General features: G+C 48.2%; 9 protein-coding genes across 9 annotated transcripts; 6 read left to right on the top strand and 3 right to left on the bottom strand.

Annotated features, from left to right (window-relative positions):
- Nucleotides 1–403: 403 nt before the first annotated feature.
- I303_103943 (threonine synthase) lies at nt 404–2,496 on the top strand (the record flags this gene model as incomplete). The annotated part of the gene is made up of 6 exons (XM_018407274.1): nt 404–469; nt 590–621; nt 709–1,098; nt 1,178–1,991; nt 2,061–2,170; nt 2,241–2,496. The coding sequence occupies 6 exons, from the start codon at nt 404–406 to the stop codon at nt 2,494–2,496; spliced, it is 1,668 nt and encodes a 555-aa protein (XP_018264082.1).
- A 594-nt stretch (nt 2,497–3,090) lies between these two features.
- Nucleotides 3,091–4,059, top strand: I303_103942 (uncharacterized protein; the record flags this gene model as incomplete). Its single annotated transcript, XM_018407273.1, has 1 exon — nt 3,091–4,059. One exon carries the CDS (start codon nt 3,091–3,093, stop codon nt 4,057–4,059), a length of 969 nt encoding a protein of 322 aa, XP_018264081.1.
- A 190-nt stretch (nt 4,060–4,249) lies between these two features.
- On the bottom strand, nt 4,250–6,226 carry I303_103941 (uncharacterized protein; the record flags this gene model as incomplete). Its single annotated transcript, XM_018407272.1, has 8 exons — nt 4,250–4,525; nt 4,613–4,784; nt 4,889–5,077; nt 5,162–5,302; nt 5,366–5,445; nt 5,515–5,598; nt 5,664–5,795; nt 5,963–6,226. The coding sequence occupies 8 exons, from the start codon at nt 6,224–6,226 to the stop codon at nt 4,250–4,252; spliced, it is 1,338 nt and encodes a 445-aa protein (XP_018264080.1).
- Nucleotides 6,227–6,713: 487 nt separating this feature from the next.
- I303_103940 (uncharacterized protein) lies at nt 6,714–7,954 on the top strand (the record flags this gene model as incomplete). Its single annotated transcript, XM_018407271.1, has 4 exons — nt 6,714–6,759; nt 6,856–7,098; nt 7,213–7,278; nt 7,407–7,954. The coding sequence occupies 4 exons, from the start codon at nt 6,714–6,716 to the stop codon at nt 7,952–7,954; spliced, it is 903 nt and encodes a 300-aa protein (XP_018264079.1).
- A 277-nt stretch (nt 7,955–8,231) lies between these two features.
- I303_103939 (uncharacterized protein) lies at nt 8,232–11,705 on the bottom strand (the record flags this gene model as incomplete). Its single annotated transcript, XM_018407270.1, has 9 exons — nt 8,232–8,708; nt 8,805–8,883; nt 8,970–9,323; nt 9,397–9,526; nt 9,595–9,676; nt 9,760–9,865; nt 9,952–11,457; nt 11,520–11,542; nt 11,613–11,705. The coding sequence occupies 9 exons, from the start codon at nt 11,703–11,705 to the stop codon at nt 8,232–8,234; spliced, it is 2,850 nt and encodes a 949-aa protein (XP_018264078.1).
- A 496-nt stretch (nt 11,706–12,201) lies between these two features.
- Nucleotides 12,202–14,235, top strand: I303_103938 (uncharacterized protein; the record flags this gene model as incomplete). The annotated part of the gene is made up of 8 exons (XM_065968874.1): nt 12,202–12,250; nt 12,316–12,348; nt 12,437–12,733; nt 12,821–12,990; nt 13,078–13,535; nt 13,641–13,934; nt 14,010–14,029; nt 14,138–14,235. The coding sequence occupies 8 exons, from the start codon at nt 12,202–12,204 to the stop codon at nt 14,233–14,235; spliced, it is 1,419 nt and encodes a 472-aa protein (XP_065824946.1).
- Nucleotides 14,236–14,535: 300 nt separating this feature from the next.
- On the bottom strand, nt 14,536–19,134 carry I303_103937 (translation initiation factor aIF-2; the record flags this gene model as incomplete). Its single annotated transcript, XM_018407268.1, has 12 exons — nt 14,536–14,615; nt 14,713–14,771; nt 14,861–14,980; nt 15,094–15,346; nt 15,490–15,916; nt 16,001–16,687; nt 16,742–16,852; nt 16,912–18,090; nt 18,157–18,204; nt 18,257–18,760; nt 18,824–18,989; nt 19,073–19,134. 12 exons carry the CDS (start codon nt 19,132–19,134, stop codon nt 14,536–14,538), a joined length of 3,696 nt encoding a protein of 1,231 aa, XP_018264076.1.
- A 439-nt stretch (nt 19,135–19,573) lies between these two features.
- I303_103936 (uncharacterized protein) lies at nt 19,574–21,553 on the top strand (the record flags this gene model as incomplete). Its single annotated transcript, XM_018407267.1, has 4 exons — nt 19,574–20,073; nt 20,150–20,861; nt 20,929–21,249; nt 21,344–21,553. The coding sequence occupies 4 exons, from the start codon at nt 19,574–19,576 to the stop codon at nt 21,551–21,553; spliced, it is 1,743 nt and encodes a 580-aa protein (XP_018264075.1).
- Nucleotides 21,554–21,917: 364 nt separating this feature from the next.
- I303_103935 (uncharacterized protein) lies at nt 21,918–23,158 on the top strand (the record flags this gene model as incomplete). The annotated part of the gene is made up of 3 exons (XM_018407266.1): nt 21,918–22,430; nt 22,488–22,982; nt 23,132–23,158. The coding sequence occupies 3 exons, from the start codon at nt 21,918–21,920 to the stop codon at nt 23,156–23,158; spliced, it is 1,035 nt and encodes a 344-aa protein (XP_018264074.1).
- Nucleotides 23,159–23,337: the final 179 nt, after the last annotated feature.

Here is a 23,337-nt window from a genome sequence, read left to right as displayed (position 1 = left end):
GGAGATTTGGATTCGGTTCAAGATCCGAGGATATACCCACCTAGCATTCAGATACATATATACCATTTCATAGCATTACATAGGTTCATAAGTTCATAAGTTCATAGGCTCATAGGTTGGCAGGTAGCAATAAACATCGCATAACGATGAGATGAAATGATAAAATGATGCATCAATATGGTATTACGTAACTTGTCGAAGGGTCCGAGTCAAAGTCAAATTCGGTCCGCGGTCGATCACTTTTCTATGAGATTATTGGAAAAAAAACCCCAATTACAACGACGACAAAGCCGACGCTTAGCAAAACGTTGTCCAACTCAAAAACATATAGATACATCCGCTCGGCTGGAATTTCGTCTCTTCAGACACAGAACCTAAAGATTCAGCTTCATTCCTTGGAACAATGTCGGAATCCGAAATGAGGTATTTCTCTACTCGAGGTGGAAGTGAGACTCTCTCTTTCGAAGATGTGAGTGACTTTTCTTTCGGGAAGATTGCACCTCAACGAACGTGCGACACCGCAGACCTGGGTGCTATAGTCTGTGTGATGGTGTCTTGATAACTTGCTTATGCTTACTCTTGGTCATAGGCTGTCTTGACTGGTCTAGCACCTAATGGAGGGTGAGCGTCTTACTTCATCTCTCATGAACCAAGTCATGCTGTTTCTGTTTGAACCAATAGCTAAAGAGTCATTGTCCCATCGATCAGTCTCTACATCCCAACCCACATCCCCTCTTTACCCGCGGATTGGCAAACCAAATGGGCATCCCTCTCATTCCCCGAACTATCACGCGAAATCTTATCTTTGTTCATACCCACCTCCGTCATCCCCTCTAAAGACCTGAGTCAAATTATCAACACGGCCTATTCCACGTTCCGCTCGGAAAAGACTACGCCGTTAAGACAGACGGGCGAGAAGGAATACGTCCTTGAATTGTGGCACGGTCCGACATGGGCATTCAAAGATGTAGCGCTGCAATTCCTGGGTGAACTGTTCAGGTATTTCCTCGAGAGAAGGAATGGTAAATTAGAGAAAGAGGGTAAGGAGGAGAGGGAGGAATTGACTGTTGTTGGAGCGACCTCCGGGGATACGGGATCGTGAGTCTAATCAAACATTAATAGACTCCACATTTCTTGGAGAGAAAGGGCTAAAGGCTGATCCTGACAAAACACTTAGCGCCGCCATATACGGCCTCCGTTCCAAACCATCCATCACCATCTTCATCCTTTACCCTGACGGCCGAATCTCGCCTATCCAAGAAGCGCAAATGGCTACTGTCCCAGACGAGAACGTATACTGCGTCGCCGTCCAAGATTCAGATTTCGATACTTGTCAATCTATCGTCAAAACCCTCTTCTCCGATAAAGAATTCAACTCCACCCACAGATTGGGCGCTATCAACTCCATCAATTGGGCTAGAATCCTCGCTCAGATCGTATACTACTTCTCAGCTTATTTCCAGCTTCCTGAATCTGCTCGAGCGGAAGGCGCCAAAGTGCAATTCTCGGTTCCCACTGGGAATTTCGGGGATATCTTGGCTGGATGGTTCGCTAAGAGATTGGGATTACCAATGGACCACTTGGTCGTAGCTACCAACGAGAATGATATCTTAGATAGATTCTTCCGGACTGGTAGATACGAAGCTGGCGAAGAGGTCTCTTCAAGCAGTCAAGCACCTGAGACTGCAGCTGTGAATGGATCGTCGGATGGACAACAAGCTACCCCTTCATCAGGCAGTTCAGTCAAATCCACGCATTCACCAGCTATGGATATCCTCCTCTCGTCGAATTTCGAGAGATTGTTGTATTACTTGGCCCTGGATACCCTTGAAATACCGTCTGGTGATGCCGAGCAAGATAGAGCGAGGGCACAAGAGCACTTGAATGGATGGATGGCTGAATTGAAGAAGAACGGCAAAGTGAATCTTGGGGAAAGGATCAAAGAGGCTGCGGGTAGAGATTTCTGGTCGGAGAGAGTTTCCGATGGACAAGTGAGTTGCGCCTCTCAACCACTTATTTCCGCTAGCTCCGCTACATAGCTGACCCATGTCATCCGATAGACACTCGAGGAGATCAGGAAATACTACCAACTTCCTAAATACGGCCCTTACGTCGTCGATCCCCATACCGCAGTCGGTCTGGCAGCTACTGAGCGATCTCAGAAGAAGGCGTAAGTCGATATGCTCAATTTCCTCAGACGTAATGCGCGATCTGGCCACTGACCTCATGTTTGTGATCAGACCAAATTCATATTGGGTCACTCTATCAACCGCCCACCCAGCTAAATTCTCCTCGGCAGTCGAACTTGCTTTGAGCGCAAAACAATTCCCGGAATTCAACTTTAGGGAGACCGTCTTACCTGAAGAGTTGAAGAAGCTTGAACAACTTGAAAAGAGGGTGCACAAAATAAACGGTGAAGCGGGGGTACGAGAGCTGATTGAGAGGGTGAAGAAGGGTGAGAAGGTTGTGCCGGGAGAAGGCAAGGGTTCTATATAGACTATCTACTGTATAAATGTATGCTGTTATCACTCTAGCAGTCAACAATCGAAACAAAAACGAGACCATCATGCATGCTTGATCGACCAATCATTTCTTGTCCCATTTGGCGGACTGGAATCGGACATGCAGTTCAGGACTGTGGCACTGTTGCAAAGAGCGTCGTGGAGTATCGTTCGTCGACTTCTCCGCCTTAACCTACTTGTACTTGACAGACTTTACCCCACGGCATGACTGAGACACCCATCAACCTATTGTTGACGAGATGCATACTCCCGCTGATGGGATCAGATGGTCCATGTATCATACCATGCATGATCTGGCCGCTCGTGTACCTTCTCTTCCTCATTCATCTTCATTCTTCGAGTTCAGTGCTTAGCAAGCTACTGACTGACAAATTGCCCTTATATCGACTGTGTCTCACCGTTTTATACTTCAGATCTTCATCTGATAGCGTAAATAGAACAGTCCGTGGTATGTAGGCATCTGGACTGCACCGGGGAAGAATGGTATCCGGCTGACTTCTTTGGGCAGTTCTGCTGTAGGTAGACCACGGGGATTCAAATAAAATTATCGTACTACTGTACACACACAATGGATCGAATCACGATTACCTGTCCTACGGGCGTGCCTTCGGGACGATGTAAACCCATATACAATCCCTACATGCCCTCGGCTATCGCTGCATACCCCGTACGACCAACGACTCCAGTCGAAAAATTCATTTTCGGCGTAGGACGAACGCTTCCCAGTATTGCCTCGATCATGGCTCGACCGCTTCCCGCCGGGGTCCGCCTCAATCCGCCCATATTTGGCCAAGATTCACCTCGTTTCTTCCCGGTCTCGTCTCTCAAGGTCTTCGCTTCTCAGGACGTCGACTCCCATTCCGATTCCGGCGTCATCGCGAGGGACGTCAGCCCTACTTGGGCACCTCGATCGCCCACGATGTCGCCTGGGCTTGTGACTGGTGGCGAGGTGGCTTCCAATTACAAATATAGATCTGCAAAGTCGATGCGATACTCCCCTTACACGCGATCGAAGGGTTCGTCGACGACGGCGACGGCGACGGCGACGGCGAAGGCGGCGAATAAAGTATCACGACAATTCGATACCTTGACATCGTCTGTCATCACCAATGCCCACGTCGATAATAATGCAGCGAATGCCAGTGGATCAAGTAGTCCGCTGCAATCGCGGAATCAGCTCGAGGCTGCGAGAATGGAAAATAAAATGTTGAAAGGGCAGTTGAACGGTATGGATTGGACTGCTAAAGTGCTTGCAGAAAAGCAAAGACAGACAAGAACGAGACGAGGTGCTCGATTGCAACAGGCTTACGCAGAAATCGATTCGTTGCATACTGTGATAGCGGAGCTGAACTGGATGCTGGCACGAAGGCGAAATAGAGCGAAAAGATCGGAAGAGGATCGACAGGAGGAGACAAGAGAAGAAGAGGAAGACGAAGAGAGTATTAATCATAACGACGACAATTCCAAAAATGATGAACAGAACCAGGAAAGAGAGGTGTACAGAGCGGTGAAGGTCGAACCGGTAAGTTGGTGGTGAAGGGCAATCACATAGCTGGATCACGGAGGTTGGACGACTGATACAGATAGACACATACACTTATAAACTCGCAACGCGTTCAGACCCATTAACGTTGTCTGTTATTATTGGTGCCACCATGCAAGAAATATGTACAACGTAATGTCTAATGGCCTCCGGAAGTGTAAGAATTACAGATGAGTTACAGTTACTACCTCTTCAGACCAGCTACCAAACCCTGTCCTTGTGCACCTCCTTGACCGCCATAACCGGGTGTTATGGGATATCCCTGACCTGACATTCTAGCAGCACCGGGCGTGGGCGGTTGAGGCTGCTGTGATTGTGATTGTCTTTGTTGCTGCTGTTGCTGCTGTTGCTGGTGCTGTTGAGCTGAAGATGCAGGAGCCTGACCAGAATGCTTCGCTTGCGCTTGCGCCTGCGCTCGATTCTTCCAAGCTGTTCTGATGGACTCGGACCTCGCCAGCAACTAGATAATTTGCATCTGTCATCAGCCCTGTCCCTTTACACAACACCTGCACAGGCAGGAGATCATTTAAAATGAGGGAGAACGCACAGCCTCAATCTCCACTCCGTCTTCTATACTGACCAGGATCTTATCTACTATACTCTTGTGATTCCCGTGATTCTTATCGTCTCGTATCCTCATCATCTTCCAATACCCATTATCTGCGTCCCAGCTCACTTCGACTATACGGTCGTCCAGCTGTTCACCCGATTCTTTGATCCTGTTTTCCGACACAGGCGCGTCAATCCATTTGTACGACGGACGCTCATGACCTCCATTCGGATCTCCATCTGCGCTTATTTTGCGCGAAGTGGAGTGACTTACTTGTCCCACTCTTCGTCTTCCATACCCATCATATCGAAGAAATCGTACTCTTCGCCTCCTAGCCAGGTATACAACAGAAACTCGGGTTTCGCGTAATAATCGGGTTCATCATGATTCGAGCTCGAGGGCGGGAATCGTAATTCCAGCTTGAAGTCAATCGAGTTCTCGGACGGAGGTTTCCATTTCAGTCTATATCCCACATATCAACGCAGACAATCAGCATTTGCGAGAAATGTAACGATGGTCGGTCAAGCCCGGAGATTGGGCTCTTACATCTTTTCGTCTGTCCCTGGCACGTATTCCGTCTCGCAACAGGTGAAAATCAGACCGTCATGACCATGCTGCAGTTTCGGTATATGCACATTTAGCACATGGCCTAAATGGTACGACAATTCTTGCTCCTTCGCTACGACCCTGTCCATCGCCTCACAAAGTCAGCAGGCTGTCCGAGAGGGAATGGATTTCGGCTCGGCTTACTCAAAGGGTAAAGCGTCTTTCCATTCTGGGAAGTCTCGTAGAGATTTCTGAAAAGGCTTGATTACCCATTCCTTCAGCCGCTACAGAGATCAAACATCCATCAGCCCTGAGATCACTGATCACAGAGTTATTCAGATCATTTCACATACACCATATCGCGAATGCAAAGGCTTCTTCATAATGTTTATTCCGTCCAAAACTAAACAATCGAATGCGTAAAATCTCAATGTTTGCTGCCGTCCATCGCCCTTGATGTCAGCTGTGTACTGGTGAGCCAGAACTGAAGAAGATGACTCACGGCGTTGGTTTTGGGGTCTATGTCAATTACCAATTCCCCATCCAATATTGTTTCGCCTAAGGGATTCCCGCGATTCTCATAATGTGGGAAGTGCAGGTCTTGCACGCTGAAATATCGTTCCTTTCTATCGATCTAGCAGCAGAGGCATAGAAGATCAGCAAGTCTGCACCTATATACGTGAGGTTACATGCAGTGAAGGGGCAGCAGTGCTGCGGGTCCAGCCATATCCACCTGGACGTGGGATGATCTATTCAAAATGTTGATTATGACCCGATGGAATGAATCTAGGCTTCACTCACAAGCCATACCTCCTGATTACCCGTCATCCCATTCACGACAATGAGGACCAATATCCTCACTCCGTCAGACTTCTCACACACCCAAAAGTTCTCCGTCTCCAACAACTCCAAGGAAGAAGTCTGGAACGACACGGGCTGAGAGCCTGGGAATTTGGGTCCATTGAGGCCGCATATCTCGGTAACTCTCGAAGTGAGATACGATCGTATCGTTGGATCGGTGAGTAGTTGTCCTGGGATATCCGGTATAGGGGAGTGAGCGGGCATGATGTTTATGGTTGAGTGCTGTTGGTTGCCAATGGAAGCGGCAAAGGATGGACTTGGTGGACTCAAGTGGAGACGAAGGCAGAGTCCGATAATATGCGACTCGGCGCTGGCTGTATGATTCTGGTGGGATGTTGATAGCTTCAACGTAGATTGAGGCTGGCCAAGTGATCGTAGAAGTGACCGCCGTGTCGAAGTTTAGGTCGTGATATCAAGGTGAGAAGCTCCATTCATTCTTCTAGTCACCCGCGAACATGCACCGGGGACACACCAGATAGCAGCCAACAAATTGGTTCCGCCTTGTGCCTTATTGACCATCCGCCGGAAGTGAAGTGGAGGCGAGCGATGTCCCGATGACGATGGCAACAGCTACGGTGACGTCCTACATTGTCAAGACAGGATCAACCATGTCACATCTGGTCTATCTGTTATGACAAGAAACTGCCTGTGACTTGCAGAAATATCTGCCTATCCAGAACAACCGGCCAATATGCCTTTGCGAGAAGCCGATCTTTCAGCTACGCCCATTGACGACGGTACGTTTACGCTTACTTCCACGTCTGTCCGAGTTACATTCTAATTTTAGTTGATGTGATATCTGACTTGGACTAATCAATGATCGACTTTTACAGGCTCATTGACACCCCTTGAATCATCAAGCGCAAACGATCGACCCCGAGATCCAAATGACCGATCGAATCAACCGCGCTCGCCTCAGCCCAAATTAGTCCTATTCGATCCGCGATCCGGCGAACAAGAGACGATCGAGCTGGGTTCAGCGAGCAGTATATTGACTTTGGAAGATTACAAGCGGCTCAACAGGCGGACCACAGAGAGGGGGATGATCACTGGTTTACTCGGTGGTGGAGTACTCAGTAAGACGTCTTCCACCTTAACCTCGCCTTGACCTCACCTCGTCTCGATCTGCGCGAACTTCAAGGAGAAACGCAACACAATGCTGATCATAATCCCGTGTCAATAATTTACAGCTTACTTGGTTAGACGGTTCATGCCTAAGACACCATCGAGGAACGCACTTTCCCTCACCTTCTTATGTGAGTCGATGCGATGCCGCCCACCATTCAATATCCCGCCATAGACTTCCTCAGACACAATCATCACCCATATTATCATTCCCGCAATGAACATCGACGTTAGCTAATCACCATATTCCTCAAAATAGTCTCGTCGGCATTCATCTCATTCTCCACATCCAGGGCACTCCTAGTGTCAGAGATCCTCCGCATACGAGCCCAAGCACGCGCCAACGCACTCAGTAACGGGGACATGACCTTAGGCGATAATGCGCCTCCTTCTGATCCCATGTTCAGCGGTAGCGGTCTTGGCGGGGTTATCGGCAACGGCAGTGACACCAGCGGCGGCACCAATCCTAGTAATAGATCATATGGAGGTAGTGGAAATGCCTACGATCATGGGACTTCCCCTCGAGACTTGCGATCCCCAGAATCAGAGAGTCGATCTCAATCATCTTCGTCATATACTCCGCCAGGATACAACACCAACAGCGATCTCCAAAGAGAAAGGGACAATTCAAGGATGTACGATAGAGATAGTAATGTCCGAGACGAATTAGCCAAGTTAGGCAAACTCCCCCAGATCCCGCAAGGTCGTACGAGGTTCCCGAAAGGACGAGGACTAGAAGGGGAGGTCGAAGAGGAGAATGAGATGCGTGATCCGTATGCTACGCCTGGACAACCCCGACTTGGCTAATAGGACCATTAAAATCCCCCTGCGTCCACCTAATCAAGCATACGTCCATCATGTGAGGTGTGTTGGAAATGCGAACAAAGCTAAGATATGAATAATGACAATGCATCAAACTTGAATTGTTTGTTTATGGTTGGATGACTGTGCTACGTCATAACAATCAATATTTCGAAGCCCTCCTTCGACATATGTATACTGCCCATCAGTATCCTATCAAGCATGAGGGACAAGTGACTAACATGATGCAAGCAGTGTTCTTCGGTTCTATCTGTCTCAATACCTACGCCACATCCAAATCTTTCTCCTCTTCCGAATCACTTGCCGAATCACTTCCCAAGTCTACACTACCAAATCTCTGTCTCTGATTATGCATTTGCAGCGCCCCATACTTCCCTCTGTTCTCTTGACTCCTCCGTATCGCTCTGAGCGGACTCGGACTGTTCAACGTATTGATCTTCAACGGACTCTGATCATCTGCCGTACGCGTGCTTGAGGGGGACATGGAGCCAGTATGTCCAGGTTTCTGCCTATCTCCAAAAGTATTGGACGAAGCGCGACTCCATGCTCCACTGCCGCTGCCCAACAACGTAGGTGTAGGAGTCACTGATCTATAAGAGACATTTCGCGAGGTCATTGTACTTCGACTCAAGAGTTGAGGTTGGGGTAAATTCGGTGATGATAGAGTTAATAACAAGTTCTTCAGGTTGGGGAGGGTATGTCGGCGATCTAATAATCGGATCGAGGATTCTTGCATCAACTACAATGTCCAAGTCGGAGTTGCAAATAAGTCAACTTTCTATGTTACATGATACGGTAAACTCAGCAAGCAAGAAGAGGTGGGTAGATGACTCACCATCTCGATATTCGTGTTCAACAAGAAAACGGCATACTCGTATCGGTACCTATCCACGCCTTTGGAGTATAGCGGAAATCTGATCACCAACAGAACGTCAACCACCAAAACTAACCTTACAGAGCTTTGGTGAACCAACGATGTGAGAATAGGACTCGGACTCACGATCGGGGACCTTGCATGACACCTGTGCCATCCCTCACACTACTCCTCGACCCAGCACACGTGATTGGATACGGTAAACCCCCTGTAGCTCCTCCGAGACTACCCAGAATCTGTACAGTCAGAGCGACGTACCCCAATGCAGCCGCTGTCGTCTTCTCGTCCACTTTATATTCTGGCATAGTGGGCGGAGGGGCAGGATCTTTGCTTCCTATGGGTATAGGAAGAGGTACGCCCAAGATCGTGTAAAGGAGTTGTGATGGGTCGAGGGGCTGGATCGGGAAAAGGGAGTCAAGCGTCTGGATATGATGGGCGCGAAGAAGGTGGATCTGAGGCAAGAGGGCAAGACGATCGGTCCTGCGTAAGAACAATAACAGAAAGGTCAATCATGTAATTTGGCAGCAGATCTCTTGCGTAAGAGAGTCCTCACTCGATTTTGCCTATTTCATCCTCCAAATCTCGGCCTCGTCCTCTTCGTAGCTCATCGGCTTCTTCAGCTCCGTCCAAATTATCCCGCCTAACATCGAGATCTTGCTGTTTCAGAGTAGTGCGAGCTTGAGCTGGAGCGCGCATCCAATTGTCAGAACTCGACACGCATGTGCAACCAGACAAGGACAGCTCGACTCACTTTCTCGCGTGTGTTTCTCGACTTCAGATATCTTCGACCCGAACCATTCTACTCTGGCTTGCCTTTCTGATATGTCTCGTCTCTGACAACGCAAGGCGGGCCATTAGCAATCAGCAATTCAAGATGCAAGCGCGGCATGCGTACTCAAAGTCTCGAAACACTCACCAAACCCCTGCAATCCGCATCCTTCAGTAACAAATTATCAACTTTTCGCCTGACTTCCTCTATACTTCGTTGAGTATCAGCAATGACAGCTTGCAAGTTGATCAAGCTACAATCATCGTCCATCGTGCATCAGCTCGAGATCTCCTTGCTCAACCGATATTGGAATTAACGATGGGTTTCGAGCGAACTGACTGATGTAATCCTCCAAAAGTCACGCCTTTCTCCATGCGTGTTTCCCTCAAACTCCTCTCCATAATACCTATCCCTCTCTGTGGATCGATTGGAGGTGGTGTCTCAAGTTCACCTTGAGTAGGCACATGATAGACTTCTTTTGGATTTTGCGATAGTGTAAATTCAATCCCATTGATCTGAGCAGGTGAAGGACCTCGCCTTAATTGTGCCAGGTCTATCGATCCACCAATCTCCGTTATCGTCTTCCACTGCCCGGATGGAAGCTCTACCCATATCTCCAGATTAAAGCGGCTATCCGCTAACTGAGTGGAAGTGAGCCAGTTCGCTAGATCATTAGCTTCCAAGCCTTGAAATCTGGGATTGGTCGATGGAGGGTGTATAGGCGAGATGTAGAATGGTATTTCGACCTGACGTTCAGCTTGCGACTTGAGCTTCCTTTCCATTTTCAATCTTTCTTTCTCCTTTTCCTCCGAGGAATGGTCTGGGTCTCCCGAGGCAGGATCTGAGTTTTGATCCGCGGCCGTGAAAGTCGATTGAGTGGGCGAGTTCTCCGCGTGAGCAAAGTGATGAGATACGCTTAGACTGGCCTTAGACTTGCCCAGTAGGTTTGGCGCTCTGAAAGCCGGAGGGGGAGAACGGACGATCGAATGTACGGAAGAATCGTCGCTGAGTCTGGAAGATGATCTGCCAAGTGAATACCCCTGAGGGGCATCATTGATCTTCCCATTGGTTTTAGCAGGTGTAGTCAGAGAGACAGTCCGCGAGCGAGGCGGGGTGGTTTGTAGTAATGAGGAGTGTGAGGAAGAGCTTGAGATAGTGTGTCGAAGGGAGGGTTTGACAGGCGTATTTGGCAAAGAAGTAGTATTGGGATTACCATTGCGATTGAGGGAGTTTGACGATGTTCTTCGGGATACCTTGCGCATGAAATCTGAATGTCCGTTCAGCCTCAGATCCCTCTCGTCGCTCTTAGTCCTCCTCCTCGGTTCATCATTGTCCTCATCTTCTCCTTTGGAGTGACTGGATGGTCTGTGAGACTTCTGAGGGAATTTGAGAGCTATAAAGCACCTCACAGGTCTTCTTTCTCCCAGAAATCTGGCCCCCGTATCAGCTTGCTCATGTTGTGTACTCCCACTCTTGTCTATTCCAGGTGATGAGGTAAAATTATGACGGTGCTCAAGCGCTTCTCCAGCTAAAGTCGGTGCTCTAGGCCTAGTCACTCGATTTCGAGGCGAGTTAATCGGATGATGCGTTGAGGTACTTGGAGAAGGAGGATCTAGCGGTCGGGCAGTCGAAGTTGAAGATGATCGTTCGCGCTTGTCCAAGTCCAATTCGAAAGAACGCCTGGGGAAAGGGTAAGATACCGTTGAGGAAGTACTTAGTCGTCTTCTGGAGCTTTCGCCCACCGGCGAGAGAGGTTCAATGGCATCGCCTTCTGATGATTGCGCCGATACGAGTTTAGATGCATAGAGAAGGGATTCGGGAAGTGTGAGTTGGTGGATGCGGATTCTATCCTAATCATTAGCTTGCAAGGTAAAGAAAGTCTCATTTGGTGCAGTTTATTAACGTACCCAGTGATGTGTCTTATACGGGGCTACATGGTCCCATTTGGAAGGTCAAATCATCTATGCTTGACGTGTGTCTAAGAGCAGGATCTGACTCACCGTATCATATGGCAACCACCTGTCCTCCGCAGATACCGGATTCTGCGCATCCTCGGTCGCTCCAGCAGATGTCGAGCCATTCTGAATGCTCATTTCATCCTCTTGATCGAAGGCTCCTTCGTCTATTGACGATAAGGCTGCAAAGGGTGTATTGCTGTCAGGTTGACAGTTGGCGATGCAAGGGTCAAGAGGTCAGTGAACCGAAATAGTGGTAGCTCGCAGCGTTCATAACGTGGAGGAATGAGATGGGATGGAGATGTCCGGTTAATAGGCGTGTTTTAACTTTGGCATTTGCGTCATCATGGAAACGATCGTCAACATCAACATATCCCAACATCTGTATCTCTCTCCTTCATTCATCTCACATAGACGCAACAGCCTGGAAGATAGAGATTCGTCGCATAGCAAGAGCATATATCATTAAGGCTGATACACATACACCAAAAACGACATTGTCAGAATCAGCTCCGCATACTGCCTATCGCCAAGGAAAGCCCGACGGTCAAAGCTGAATAAGCGTTTTCTCGAATATATCGGTATCTCTATCGATCCTTCATCATCCTGATCTCAGCAAGACACAGAGGACTCGATGGAATCTCAGCGTCCAGCTAGGATACCGCCTCCTGGCTTGCCAATATGTGAGCTCTGCCGCAACATCTCTTGCTACTTGCTCGAATTCTGTTGACGATGAGTGGATATACAGTATCTGGTCCGCCACCAGTGATAGAATCGTCTAGTAAGTCGAAGCACACATCAGATCTAGATCATGCTCAATGTATCTGCTACTCTTATGCATGCACACCCAAGCTGACAGAGGAATATAGACTGCAGACAATGTAATAAAGAATTCAACTTCATCTTCCGACGTAAACATGTATGCGGTCATTGCGGCTACGAATACTGTTCGAACTGTCTATCGGACGGTCAAGCGTTGATGCCTCGTAAAGCGGGACAAGGATCATCTTCATCTACGAATCCATCGTCGAATGGTCCAGGAAGTATATTTAGCGAGATCAAAGAAGGGCTGAGGGAAGGTCTGGGCTTAGATGAGAAGAGCAATAATGTGGGAAGTGGGTACGAAGTTGAGAGTGTCTGTCTACCCTGCTTAAGCATGTTACAAGGTGAGTCGACCTATCATCTGTCAGCGTCAATCATTTGCTCACTTCACATGGTCTGACCTGGGTTTTGATCTGTGACATGCCATACAGTGACCGCTGCGAATCTCACTCAACTCCGAGCCCTACCGATCAAAAGACTGAAAGAATACCTAGCAGCGTACAACATACCATGTGTCGGACCCAAGGAGAAAGAGGATTTCGTTCAAGCCGTGATAAGAGCCAGAAATCCATCTACTGGCTGTCTGTCACATGAGGCAGAGGTAAGGCCAAGTCTCTCTTGTGTCTGTGTGAACACATTGCCCTTTGCCGGACGAGCTGATTCCAGTCACTTTTTTACGCTGCATCAGAGCTATTACCGACGTCGATCCGTCCCTAAATCAGGCAAACCCCCAACTTCATCTTCGACCACACCCACACCTTCCACTACTCCTCGTCCACGTCCAGCACCTCAGACATATACTCAAGCTAGACCACCACCCACCTCACCGTACAATACCCACGCTCGTCCTCCGCCTCCTCAGGGGTATCACGCACGTCCGCCTCCTCCTCAACAATCATATCGACCCCCACCCCCAAACAATACACCGAGACCGGCACAGCCAACTCCTAGACCAGCACAAGCTAGATCGACACCAGCTGTTCCCCGATCCCAAGCTTCTCCCGCTCCTCCCCCACCTCCAGTACCCACGATACTATCGCTTGTCAGCCTGCCCAGATCGTATTTGGCGTCATTGAGTATAGGCACGTTGAAAGCTATTTTGTATGAGAATCACGTCAGAGTGGACTTCAAGCAGGTCTTGGAGAAGTGAGTGGTGCAGTCCCGTGATACCAGCCTGGACATTGCACAGTCGTTTCCATCTCATATCAGCTCGAGCCAAGAATTGGGCACTGACTATCCTGTATCGCGCAGGGAACAACTCATAGATCGCGTTAACGAACTAATAGTCGACGAGCGTAAACGACTAGAAAGACAACGCATAGAGGAAGAACGTCTTGCCAATCCTGTATCTGCGCCCAACGGGACTCCCACGCCGCTATCAGAAGATAAAGAGACTTCACAAGATGATGAAACCGGTGCTAATGGCGACGGCGAAACAGCAACTCAGAATAAGAAAGTACCTACCGGGCCACCACCGGAGATTGATAGGGGATTATGTGTGGTGTGTCAGGACGAAGAAGCTACTTTGGCTGTTGTAGATTGCGGGTGAGTCCTTCACACCCCGAAATACGAGCAGAGTAGATCGATGGCTCATCGATGAATGTATGATTCTTTTTGTAGGCATTTGTGTATGTGCGCAGGTGAGTCTATAAATACATTTTATCACTTTCGACATCATGACTTGATCTCGCTCAAAGCGATGCTGGAAGCGACGCTGAAAAGGCTGACATCCCAATGGGGGTCCGCAGCTTGCTCGGATTTGATCATGGCCACAAGCCAAGAATGTCCTCTGTGCCGAACGAGGATCGTCACTTCCCATCGACTCATTCGTATTTATAGAACCTAGACTCTCATCGGTAGACAAGGGAAGAAATATGACAGCATTGTGCATTGAGAACTGAGGATTGATTTGTATATTTGGCCACTTATCATGGATAGTAGATGTGCTGGCTCAAGCAGTAAATAACATATGCCATGCATTATCAAGTCAAATCATCACAAGCCACCAAATATGCTAATTTGAACGACAAGTCTTTGTATATGGGCTATGGGCCAAAGGTGAAGAGATATGCGATGCAGAGTAAAGGAGACCTAGGAGCATAAGGGTATAATATACAAAGGCGAATTCGAATTCACCCTTATGCTACTATGCCACCCCTTGTTCAGTCTTCATCTTCTTTATTATCGCCCAGTCTCCCATCTCCACTTGATCTCGGAAAGTCGTTTCTGCGAGAAGTAATTGCATACAAGTCAGCATCAATTGCAGCACTTGATTGAAGAGAGCATCATGATCATCAAGGCAGCAGATGGGATATTGACTCACTCAAGGTATCTATACTCTGTCTAGTAATCAATGATACCACTTCATCATGTTCATCGAAGCTAGACGCGAGTCAGATCCAAATATCAGTCAGTGGCTAGTGGGCGACTCAGATGTACCGATGAAACACAAGATGTGGAAGAGAACTCACTGCCTGTTGAACATCCTAGCTGTCTGATAAGGTGCTCGTTCGATCTTGACGGCCACACCAGCTCCCACTTGCGCCTTCTTGACGATCGTGAATGGCTTGTGATTTATTTCAAGCGATGTTCTGCAGAAACCCACCCATCGATATCAGCAATAGTACAATCGCGTTTACATAACGTTAATCCAATATGCGAACGATCCTATATGATCGTATGGTTGCAGGCCGATACCACTCACATTTTACCAAGAGTGATTATCTCTCTCTTCCCACTGGCTTTATCAACCTTGACCACTCCGACGGGCGTACCGACCCGCATCGATCCTTCAATGATATCACATCCCAAGATGATCGGATCACGGTGCGCAAACGCTTTGAGAATCTTCATTCGGACGGGCCATACTGCGTTCGGAGCAGCTTCCTTTCTTCGAGATTCCTGAACCTCCGCCATGTACTTCTGGAACGCGTCGAACAAGTGGTAGATGACCATGGCTAAATTGCAAAAACAGACAAAATCAGTCTAATTCACAGTCTCTTTCGTGCACTCCGCAACAACGGGAGGGTGTGAAGTAACTCCCAAGAGATCCGCCAAGCAAAATGACAAGAGAATAATTATTGAAAAGAGCAAAACTCACAGCTAAACACCTTCATGCCAGCTTTCTTAGCCAACTCTTCCGCCTCTTTCTCAATCGTCACATCAAACGCCATAATCACCGCGTACTCAGGCGCCCGATCCAGCATGATCCCAGCTTTGACAATCGTCGACTTATATACCGGTCCAATACCGAAATTGAATACTGGGATCTTCATTTGTTGTAAGAAAGTCAAGAGCGCTTCTAATGATCCAAGAGTCGAGGCTTGTACCCAAACACCTTTTCCTGATTTCGTCACGAATTTCGCTAGGGAAGATAAGTCGTCCATCGCCATATCTTTATATGCTTCCACCTCGTCGTCGTCGTGAGCCACGTATAGCTTGGCTCCTGCAATGGCTTTTTCCAATCCTGGAGCGGAAATTTTCACTCCCAAAGCAGCTTTGACTTCTTTATTATGGACATAAGCGGACTATGAAAACCCACCATCAATGTCAGCTATCTGTCACGTCACAATGCATGCAACAGTGCGAAATACGAGAGACAGCTGACTGACCTTGATTCGCAATTCCCGTAATGGTTGAGGTGTCAACAACGCTCTGACATTGGTGACTATCGGACCGTCTGAACCGCACAGCACAATCTTGTCTCCTTCTTTCATGACACCATTACTCAAGATCACATCGATCGTCGTACCCAATCCTTCGATGATCTTCACTTCCAAGATCGTACATTCAAGTTCGGAGATATACATCAAGTTGGCGTTCATTCGCTCTTGAGTAAGTTTGACCAACAACAACAACATATCAGGTATACCTTCACCCGTTATAGCTGAGGTAGGTACCAAAGAGATGTTTCTACCGAGGTTCTTGTTTTCGTCGAACAATTCAGCGTTGAATCCTTGTTCGGCGAAAGCGAGCTTGGCAGCTTTGACTCGATCTTCAAACTCGCTCTTGACAAATGCTTTCTGCGAGTTGAGGGTTTCTCGGAATCCGGCGTTCTTCTTGGCTTCCCACCCGTACATTCTATCAATCTTATTCAAAGCCACAATAAATGGCGTTCGACCTTTCTTAAGCAAGTTGATAGACTCGATGGTTTGCGGTTCAAGACCCTGGGTAATGTCTACTACCAAGATAGCAATGTTACACAAGGAAGAACCTCTTGTACGCAAGTTAGAGAAGGACTCGTGTCCTGGAGTATCGATAATGAGTAAACCAGGGATTTTGACATCGGTCTCGTTTTCCTATTTTGCAAATTAGCGACGGGAATCTATAAAGCTTAATGGATATAAACTTACCGGGTTGACCACTGCTGTTTTCTCTACAATAGCTGATTTAGGGAAGAAGGTAGCACCGATTTGTTGTGTGATACCACCAGCTTCACCTTCTGCAACGGACGTTTGTCGGATCTGGGGCATGCGTCAATATCAATCGGATGCCATGCGACACTGTTACGGATGGAGCTCACCTGATCAAGCAATTTAGTTTTACCGTGATCTACATGTCCCAAGATACAACAGATAGGCGATCGCAGATCTTCCTTGGAGCCCGCAGCCTGAGCAGCTTGTTTCCTTTTCTCGATCTTTTCGAGGGCAAGTGCCTTTCTGGCAGCAGCTTCATCTTCGGAATCAGACTCGTCATCCGAGTCGTCATCATCGTCCGAATCGGTTTCTTCCTCCGATGATTCCTCTTCAGAAGAGGACTCTTCGGCTGGTGCGGGTTTGCCGTTGGCTTTGGGGGCAGACTTGGCAGTCGCGGGAGCAGTGGCCGTAGCAGGAGCAGGGGCGGGTGTGGCCTTCGCAGCAGGAGCAGCAGGTTTAGCAGCAGGTACTGGGGCAGGAGCGGGAGTCTCTTCGTCTGACGATTTGTCCCAGTCATCTTCCGATTCCTCCACTTTGAGCTTCTCAACTTCAGCCACGACTTTCTCAACTTCGTCTTCGGATTTATCCCATTCATCCTCACTTTCCTCCTTTGCTGGCGCAGGAGTCGGCTCAGCTTTCTTCTCAGTGGATGCCGGTGCCGGAGAAGCAGGCTCCGGAGGTGGCGTAGCTGTTTCCTTTGGTTTCTGTTGTTGCTGCTTTTTCCTGTTGCCGTAAACCACCTTCTTCTTAGCCTCTGGAGCAGCTCCACCATCTTGAAGTCCAGCAACTACCATCCCCGAAGCTAGCATTGCCTGTTTTCTGGCTTCGGCGGCAGCCTTCTCCCTCTTTTGAGCAGGAGTAAGTGCTCGTCCTTCAGCCTTTGCTTTAGCAGCCTTCTCCTTCTCTTTCGCTTTCTTAGCTGCCTTAGCTTCCGCTATTCTAGCCTCTTCTTCCGCCATCCTCTTCTCCTCTTCTTCTATAGCTCTTAGTCGCTCTTCTTCCACTCTTCTGGCTTCCTCTTCCAACTTCTTCTTCTCCTCCATAGCAGCTTGCATAGCGGCGATATGAGCCGGGACCTTCTTTCCCTTGGCCGCCGGAGCGGGCTCAGGTGCCTTGGCAGCAGGCTTCTTCTTTTTCTTCTTCTTCTTGTCACCTCCGCCAGCTTCTTCGTCTCCCTCATCCTCCTCAGCCTCAGCAGCAGGTTCGGGCGCCGAGGGGGTAGCTTCGTCAGCTGCAGGTGTAGGAGCAGTGGCTTTCTTGGCAGCGGCCTGAGCCTTCTTCTTAGCCTGTGATAAAGCGCAAGTATGAGCTGGTGGCTCTTAAACGTTGGATTTTGAGAAAAATAGACAAACCTTCTCCTTTTCCTTCTTCAGTTTCTCCTTTTGAGCTTTCGTCAGGATCTACAATTCATGTCAGCTACGAGAGGAGACATGATGCCTCTAAGTAGCTCACCTTGGGTCCTTCATCTCCATCTTCATCCTCATCCGCCTGAGCAGCAGGTTCCGGTGCAGGAGCCGGCGTGGGTTCAGCAGCTTTCGCAGCTTCCTCTGCCGCTTTCCGCTCGGCAGCAGCTTTTTCCAGTATAGCATCCAGATCTTCCTCTTCATCATCTTGAGCCTTCTTTCCTTTCTTTCCCTTTTTGCCCTTCTTAGGCTTGACGTCTTCCTCTGGCCACTCGTCATCTAGGTTCACCGCTGTACTGGGCTCTTCCGATGCTGCTGGTGGTTCAGCCATATCTTCATCTTCGTCAACTACGTTATTCTTCTTCTTGTTTTTCTTGTCCTTCTTCCCCTTCTTCGGCTTCACATCGTCTTCCGGCCATTCATCGTCCAAGTTCGGTTTCGTATCTACCTCAGCTGCTGGGGATGGTGCGTCTTCGTCATCGTCAAAATCGTATTTTTGCTTCTTGTTCTTCTTCTTGTCTTTCTTCTTAGCTGCATTAGCAGCGATCATAGCCTAAATTTCTCATCCCAAGTCAGCTCGGGAAATTGCTGCAAAATGTTCTCTGGGTGGTCTTACCATTAAATCGCCACCCTCATCATCGTCTTCTACCGCATCGCCGTCATCGAGCAAGTCGAACACTCCTCCTGTTTTCTTGCCTTTTCCAGATTTGGCAGGTTGAGGTATATCTTCTGCGTCACTTCCTGCTTGTGGCGTACTGGCCAAAGCAGCTTCCTTCTTCTCCCTATTCCAGAACACCCAACTTATCAGCCCTAGTCCAATGACGGTCGGATCGTCCGATTGTGGAATTGTATAACGGGGACTTACCAGAACTCCTCATCGTCTTGATTTTTCTTGCCACCTTTCTTGGCTCCCTTCTTAGGCGGCATGGCGCTTCGTTTTAGTTCGTTATGAGTGTACTTCTATCCTAAGAGCTGCTGATCGGAGACAGATATGGCCTCGAGTTCACCGTCTTTTATGGCCTTTTCAGACAGACAATCAAAGTGGAGAACTGCACCTGCACCGTAACAAAAAGTCCAACTAACTGGATGGGTGACGGAGTTTAATCAATCCTTCCTTTTAAACAGGGAGTGCGACAATCAAGTTACGTAATTAGTGATCGTCGGTGAGTAGCCGAGATTTGTTGAGCGGTTATTTGTACTGTGGAGACGTGTTTTGACGTTGCAAGACGCGATATTTAGGACGTATTTTCAGGTCTCCTTTGTCCTTGTGCATTCTTATCGTCTATCACTCCACTCAAGTTCCCAAAAGATACGGTTCTTTCAAATCTGCTGAGCCGCTCTCCGTAACTGTATTCGAATTCTGGAAATGTCGCTATATCCGCCCGGATCCAGCTCTGAACCCCTTCCAGCAGAAGAATACGAACTTCCAGATATCGAGGCAGGGCCATCCAAACGACGGTCATCCAATTCGGCACCAAAGGCTCGAACACTCACTCTGCATCCTACCACTTCGACAGCCAATCTACTCTTCTCTGCACCTAACGCAGCTCTGCCTACACCGAAACGAAGACATGCTAGAACACAGTCATACCCGGATTCTCCGGAGGGTGCCATGACCCCGCGGCGACTGCATCGAGATGCCTTTCTAAGCGAGGAAGATCAGAGGCTCAACGATGCAGAAGAAGTCAATCTACCCGATTTCGGACATATGCTGGGCTTTAACGATGAGGGAGAAGACCATTTTGCTATAGCCCAAGGGATGAGAACGAGGTGGAAGCGCAAGCTGTACTTGTTATTGGAAGAACCGAACAGCGGTAGGGAGGCTTTCTTCATACATATAGCAGTCACAGGAACTATCATATTCAGGTATGTCAATCAGCTATAGTTTTCCTGCTCTGCTTTTCTTTCAGAGAGAAGATAGCTGATGCGCCCCATCCTAAAGTGCAATATTGACCACTCTATCCACCTTACCCGCCTTCCACACGAATCCAGCTTCCACCCGCGCACTATTTGGTCTGGACACATTCATCGTCATCCTGTTCACTATCGAGTATCTTGCTCGGTCTTTGGCCCATTCGGATAGCTGGTTGATGTACTACAACTGGTCAACCTCATTCTTCGCCATACTAGACATCATCGCGATTTTACCATACTACATCGAAGTCGCCCAGAACGAGGACACCTCAATATTATTCCGATTCTCAATTCTACGGACATTCAGATTATTACGGGTGTTCAGAGCCTTCAAATACCAGAATCAGATGCTACTCACCATCGAAGTGATGTACGTCGCAGTCAGAAGATCGAAGGACGCTTTATTGGCTCTGTCCTTCTTCATCCTGCTGGTCTTGATTCTATCGTCTACTTTACTGTATTTCGCAGAAAGAGGAACGTGGGATAATCAATTAGGAGCATTCATAGACTCCGATGGAGAACCAAGTCAATTCGATTCGATACCGAAGACAGCTTGGTTCTCTTTGGTCACGATGTCTACTGTGGGATATGGAGAAATCACGCCGAAATCATTTATGGGCAAACTCATCACTGTGCCCCTTCTCATGTTTGGACTCTTGTTGATTGCCTTACCGAGTTTCGTACTGGGGAGAAATTTTGCGATTGTGTTCGACGCGATGACCGCTCGAGTGCATAAACCTGTAAGTATCACTTGCACATAATCATTTGACGGCGACGGACATCACTAATCCTAAGCAACAATATTAGCCTTCGAATATTTCATCTCCCCGTTCATCTTTGGAAGTCCCGCCGCCGCCCTCAACTTTACTTCAGAAAAACCAGTCTGCACCACTACTTAATAATTTTTCCAGCACGTCAACCCCAGTCGGTCCCCTTTCCGCGCCCGTCAGTCGGTCAAGGGCTGTTTCGCCCTTGCCTCCTTCAGGCAATATGGTTCCTTCCTCATCAGCGTCCTCGGCAAGGGGTATCAACAACCTACCTAAGATGTGGGACGGAGGGGATATACCTCAAACATCAAATATGTCAAAAGGGGATCTGACCAATGTCAAACTGGCTAAAAACCAATTTGTAAGTTGACTATTACTGCATCTCTGCATTTCTGCAATTTCTGGGAATACAAAGACCGGTTGAGAGAAACAGCTGATTCGATTGTTTGGTACAGGTTCTACTGGAACAGATAGACAATCTGCGCAAAACGATCGACAGGCAAGGCGACCTCTTATCTCGCTTGGCTGCAGCTCTAGATGTAAAAGAAGGACGCAGTAGGCAAAGCTCATCGCGAACAGAAGGTGGATCCGATACGAAGAAGCACGATATAGATGAGAAAGGTCAATTTGCATTGGGCGAGAGCGATGAGGAAGGGGATCATTAGCATTAGCATTTGCTCTCTATGTATGAGCATTAGAGTGTCGCGTCAATCGGGATACAAGGATTTTCGCCCAAATACTGATAAATGGCTAAGACACTACTGCAAGGGTCCGTGCGTGACTCTATTATGCGCATCGGGTCAGGGGAAAAGGAGGTCCGTGCGACCATCACTCAACCGTAAAGTGGATTGCGTGTGGTTCTGGTGGCACCCCATACTCACCATTTGCCCAGACAATCTTCCTTCCTTCCTTCTTCCTTCTTACATCTGTCCAATTGTGACTTCGTACTGTCGACCTAGAAATAACCCAATCCAGAAAGCAACTGGGCTTTTCGGACTCATCAATCGACATACTGTACCGTGAACTAAAATGACCACCCGTCCTCCACTCAAGCGACGTCGAACGAAAGATGTGACACTCATCTTATCCCAAACACCGCCAGGCATGACTGATCCCAAATCTGACAACGAAACTTACATACACGCTGATACCGATACCGACACCGATGTTCATGCTCATACTGATGACCCTTTCCTCATCAACCAACAGCACTCTCTGACTGAATGTCGAGCTCTTGTCCATCGGATTCAAGGCGAAGCTCACACCGTTGCAGCTGCTTATATTGGCCAGTGGGAAACATGTTTACTTGCTCTACAAGCGTCTCAGACGGATTATCATGCCCTCACACAGACTCATCACCACCTCATCGGGCAGTTGGAAGGAAGTGAGAAGATGATAAGAAGACTGCGATCCGTTCTGCGGGCGAAGAAGGAAGACATTCAGCTTATAACGCAAGATCGAGATTTCTGGGAACAGAGTTACATCAAGGAAGAATCAGCACACAGAGATACTCAAGGAAAGCTGGTTGCGGCTAATGAAAGGGTCAACGGACTGGACATCCAGTGAGGTCTAATGAGAGAAACAAATGCTGAGTCTCAGTTGGTGGATGAGAAGTTGCGGAAGGAAAATGAGGAGTATCGACACCGAATCATTGAGCTTGAAAAGCAGAACAACCGAGCGAGCTCGCGAATAGCCGCGATACAGGAGGAGACGAGTAGGACTCACAAGGCAAATGAGGATTTGCTGAATCGTGTCAACGAGTTGAAGCTAAGGGTGGAACGAGGTAGCAGGGAGAAGGAAGATTACCAACATCAAGCGGTCGACCTGAGGAAGGAGAATGATCGGCTCAAGTCACAACCCGATGGAGAAATGACGAGGAAGGAATCTGTGGTGAAGCCTCAGGTGGTTGCTGGTGGAATACGATCTGCGTTGGTTGACCCCGAAGTCCGGCATCACCTAAATGCGCTGAAGGAGCTTCTTAGCTTGAACAGAGCGGAGTTACCTCATCGTACAGTCGTACATCAAGTTGTCAGCGGAAGTGATATCAGTAATTGTACTTCGAACAATGTGACCTCAACCGAAGAAATCCAGAAAGTGAGCGAGCCGCACACCCAAAGCATTTCGTTCAGATTGAGCTGACTTCATGATTCGATTGATCACCCACGCCTGAACGGAGAACTACACAACGCTCCAGCCTGTACTGTCCCAGGCACGAACACTGATGTCAATGACCTTGCGGAAAGACCTGTAGAAGCGTTGGAAAATCTTAATCGGCAATTGAGAGAGCATATCGACGAGAAGGAATCACAATTTAGAGAAGAGAGAAGTAAATTAGAGGAAGAGCTGAAATTGGTGTATAACGAATTGTGGGGAGTGAGAATGCAGATTGCGAAGGGGACTTCTGTTCATTAGCGTATCGCTCAACGCACTATGCCTACATCCCATATGA

This window comes from Kwoniella dejecticola, chromosome 4, assembly GCF_000512565.2.
Source record: "Kwoniella dejecticola CBS 10117 chromosome 4, complete sequence".
NCBI lineage: Eukaryota > Fungi > Basidiomycota > Tremellomycetes > Tremellales > Cryptococcaceae > Kwoniella > Kwoniella dejecticola.
This window is presented reverse-complemented; position numbering and strand designations above follow the sequence as displayed.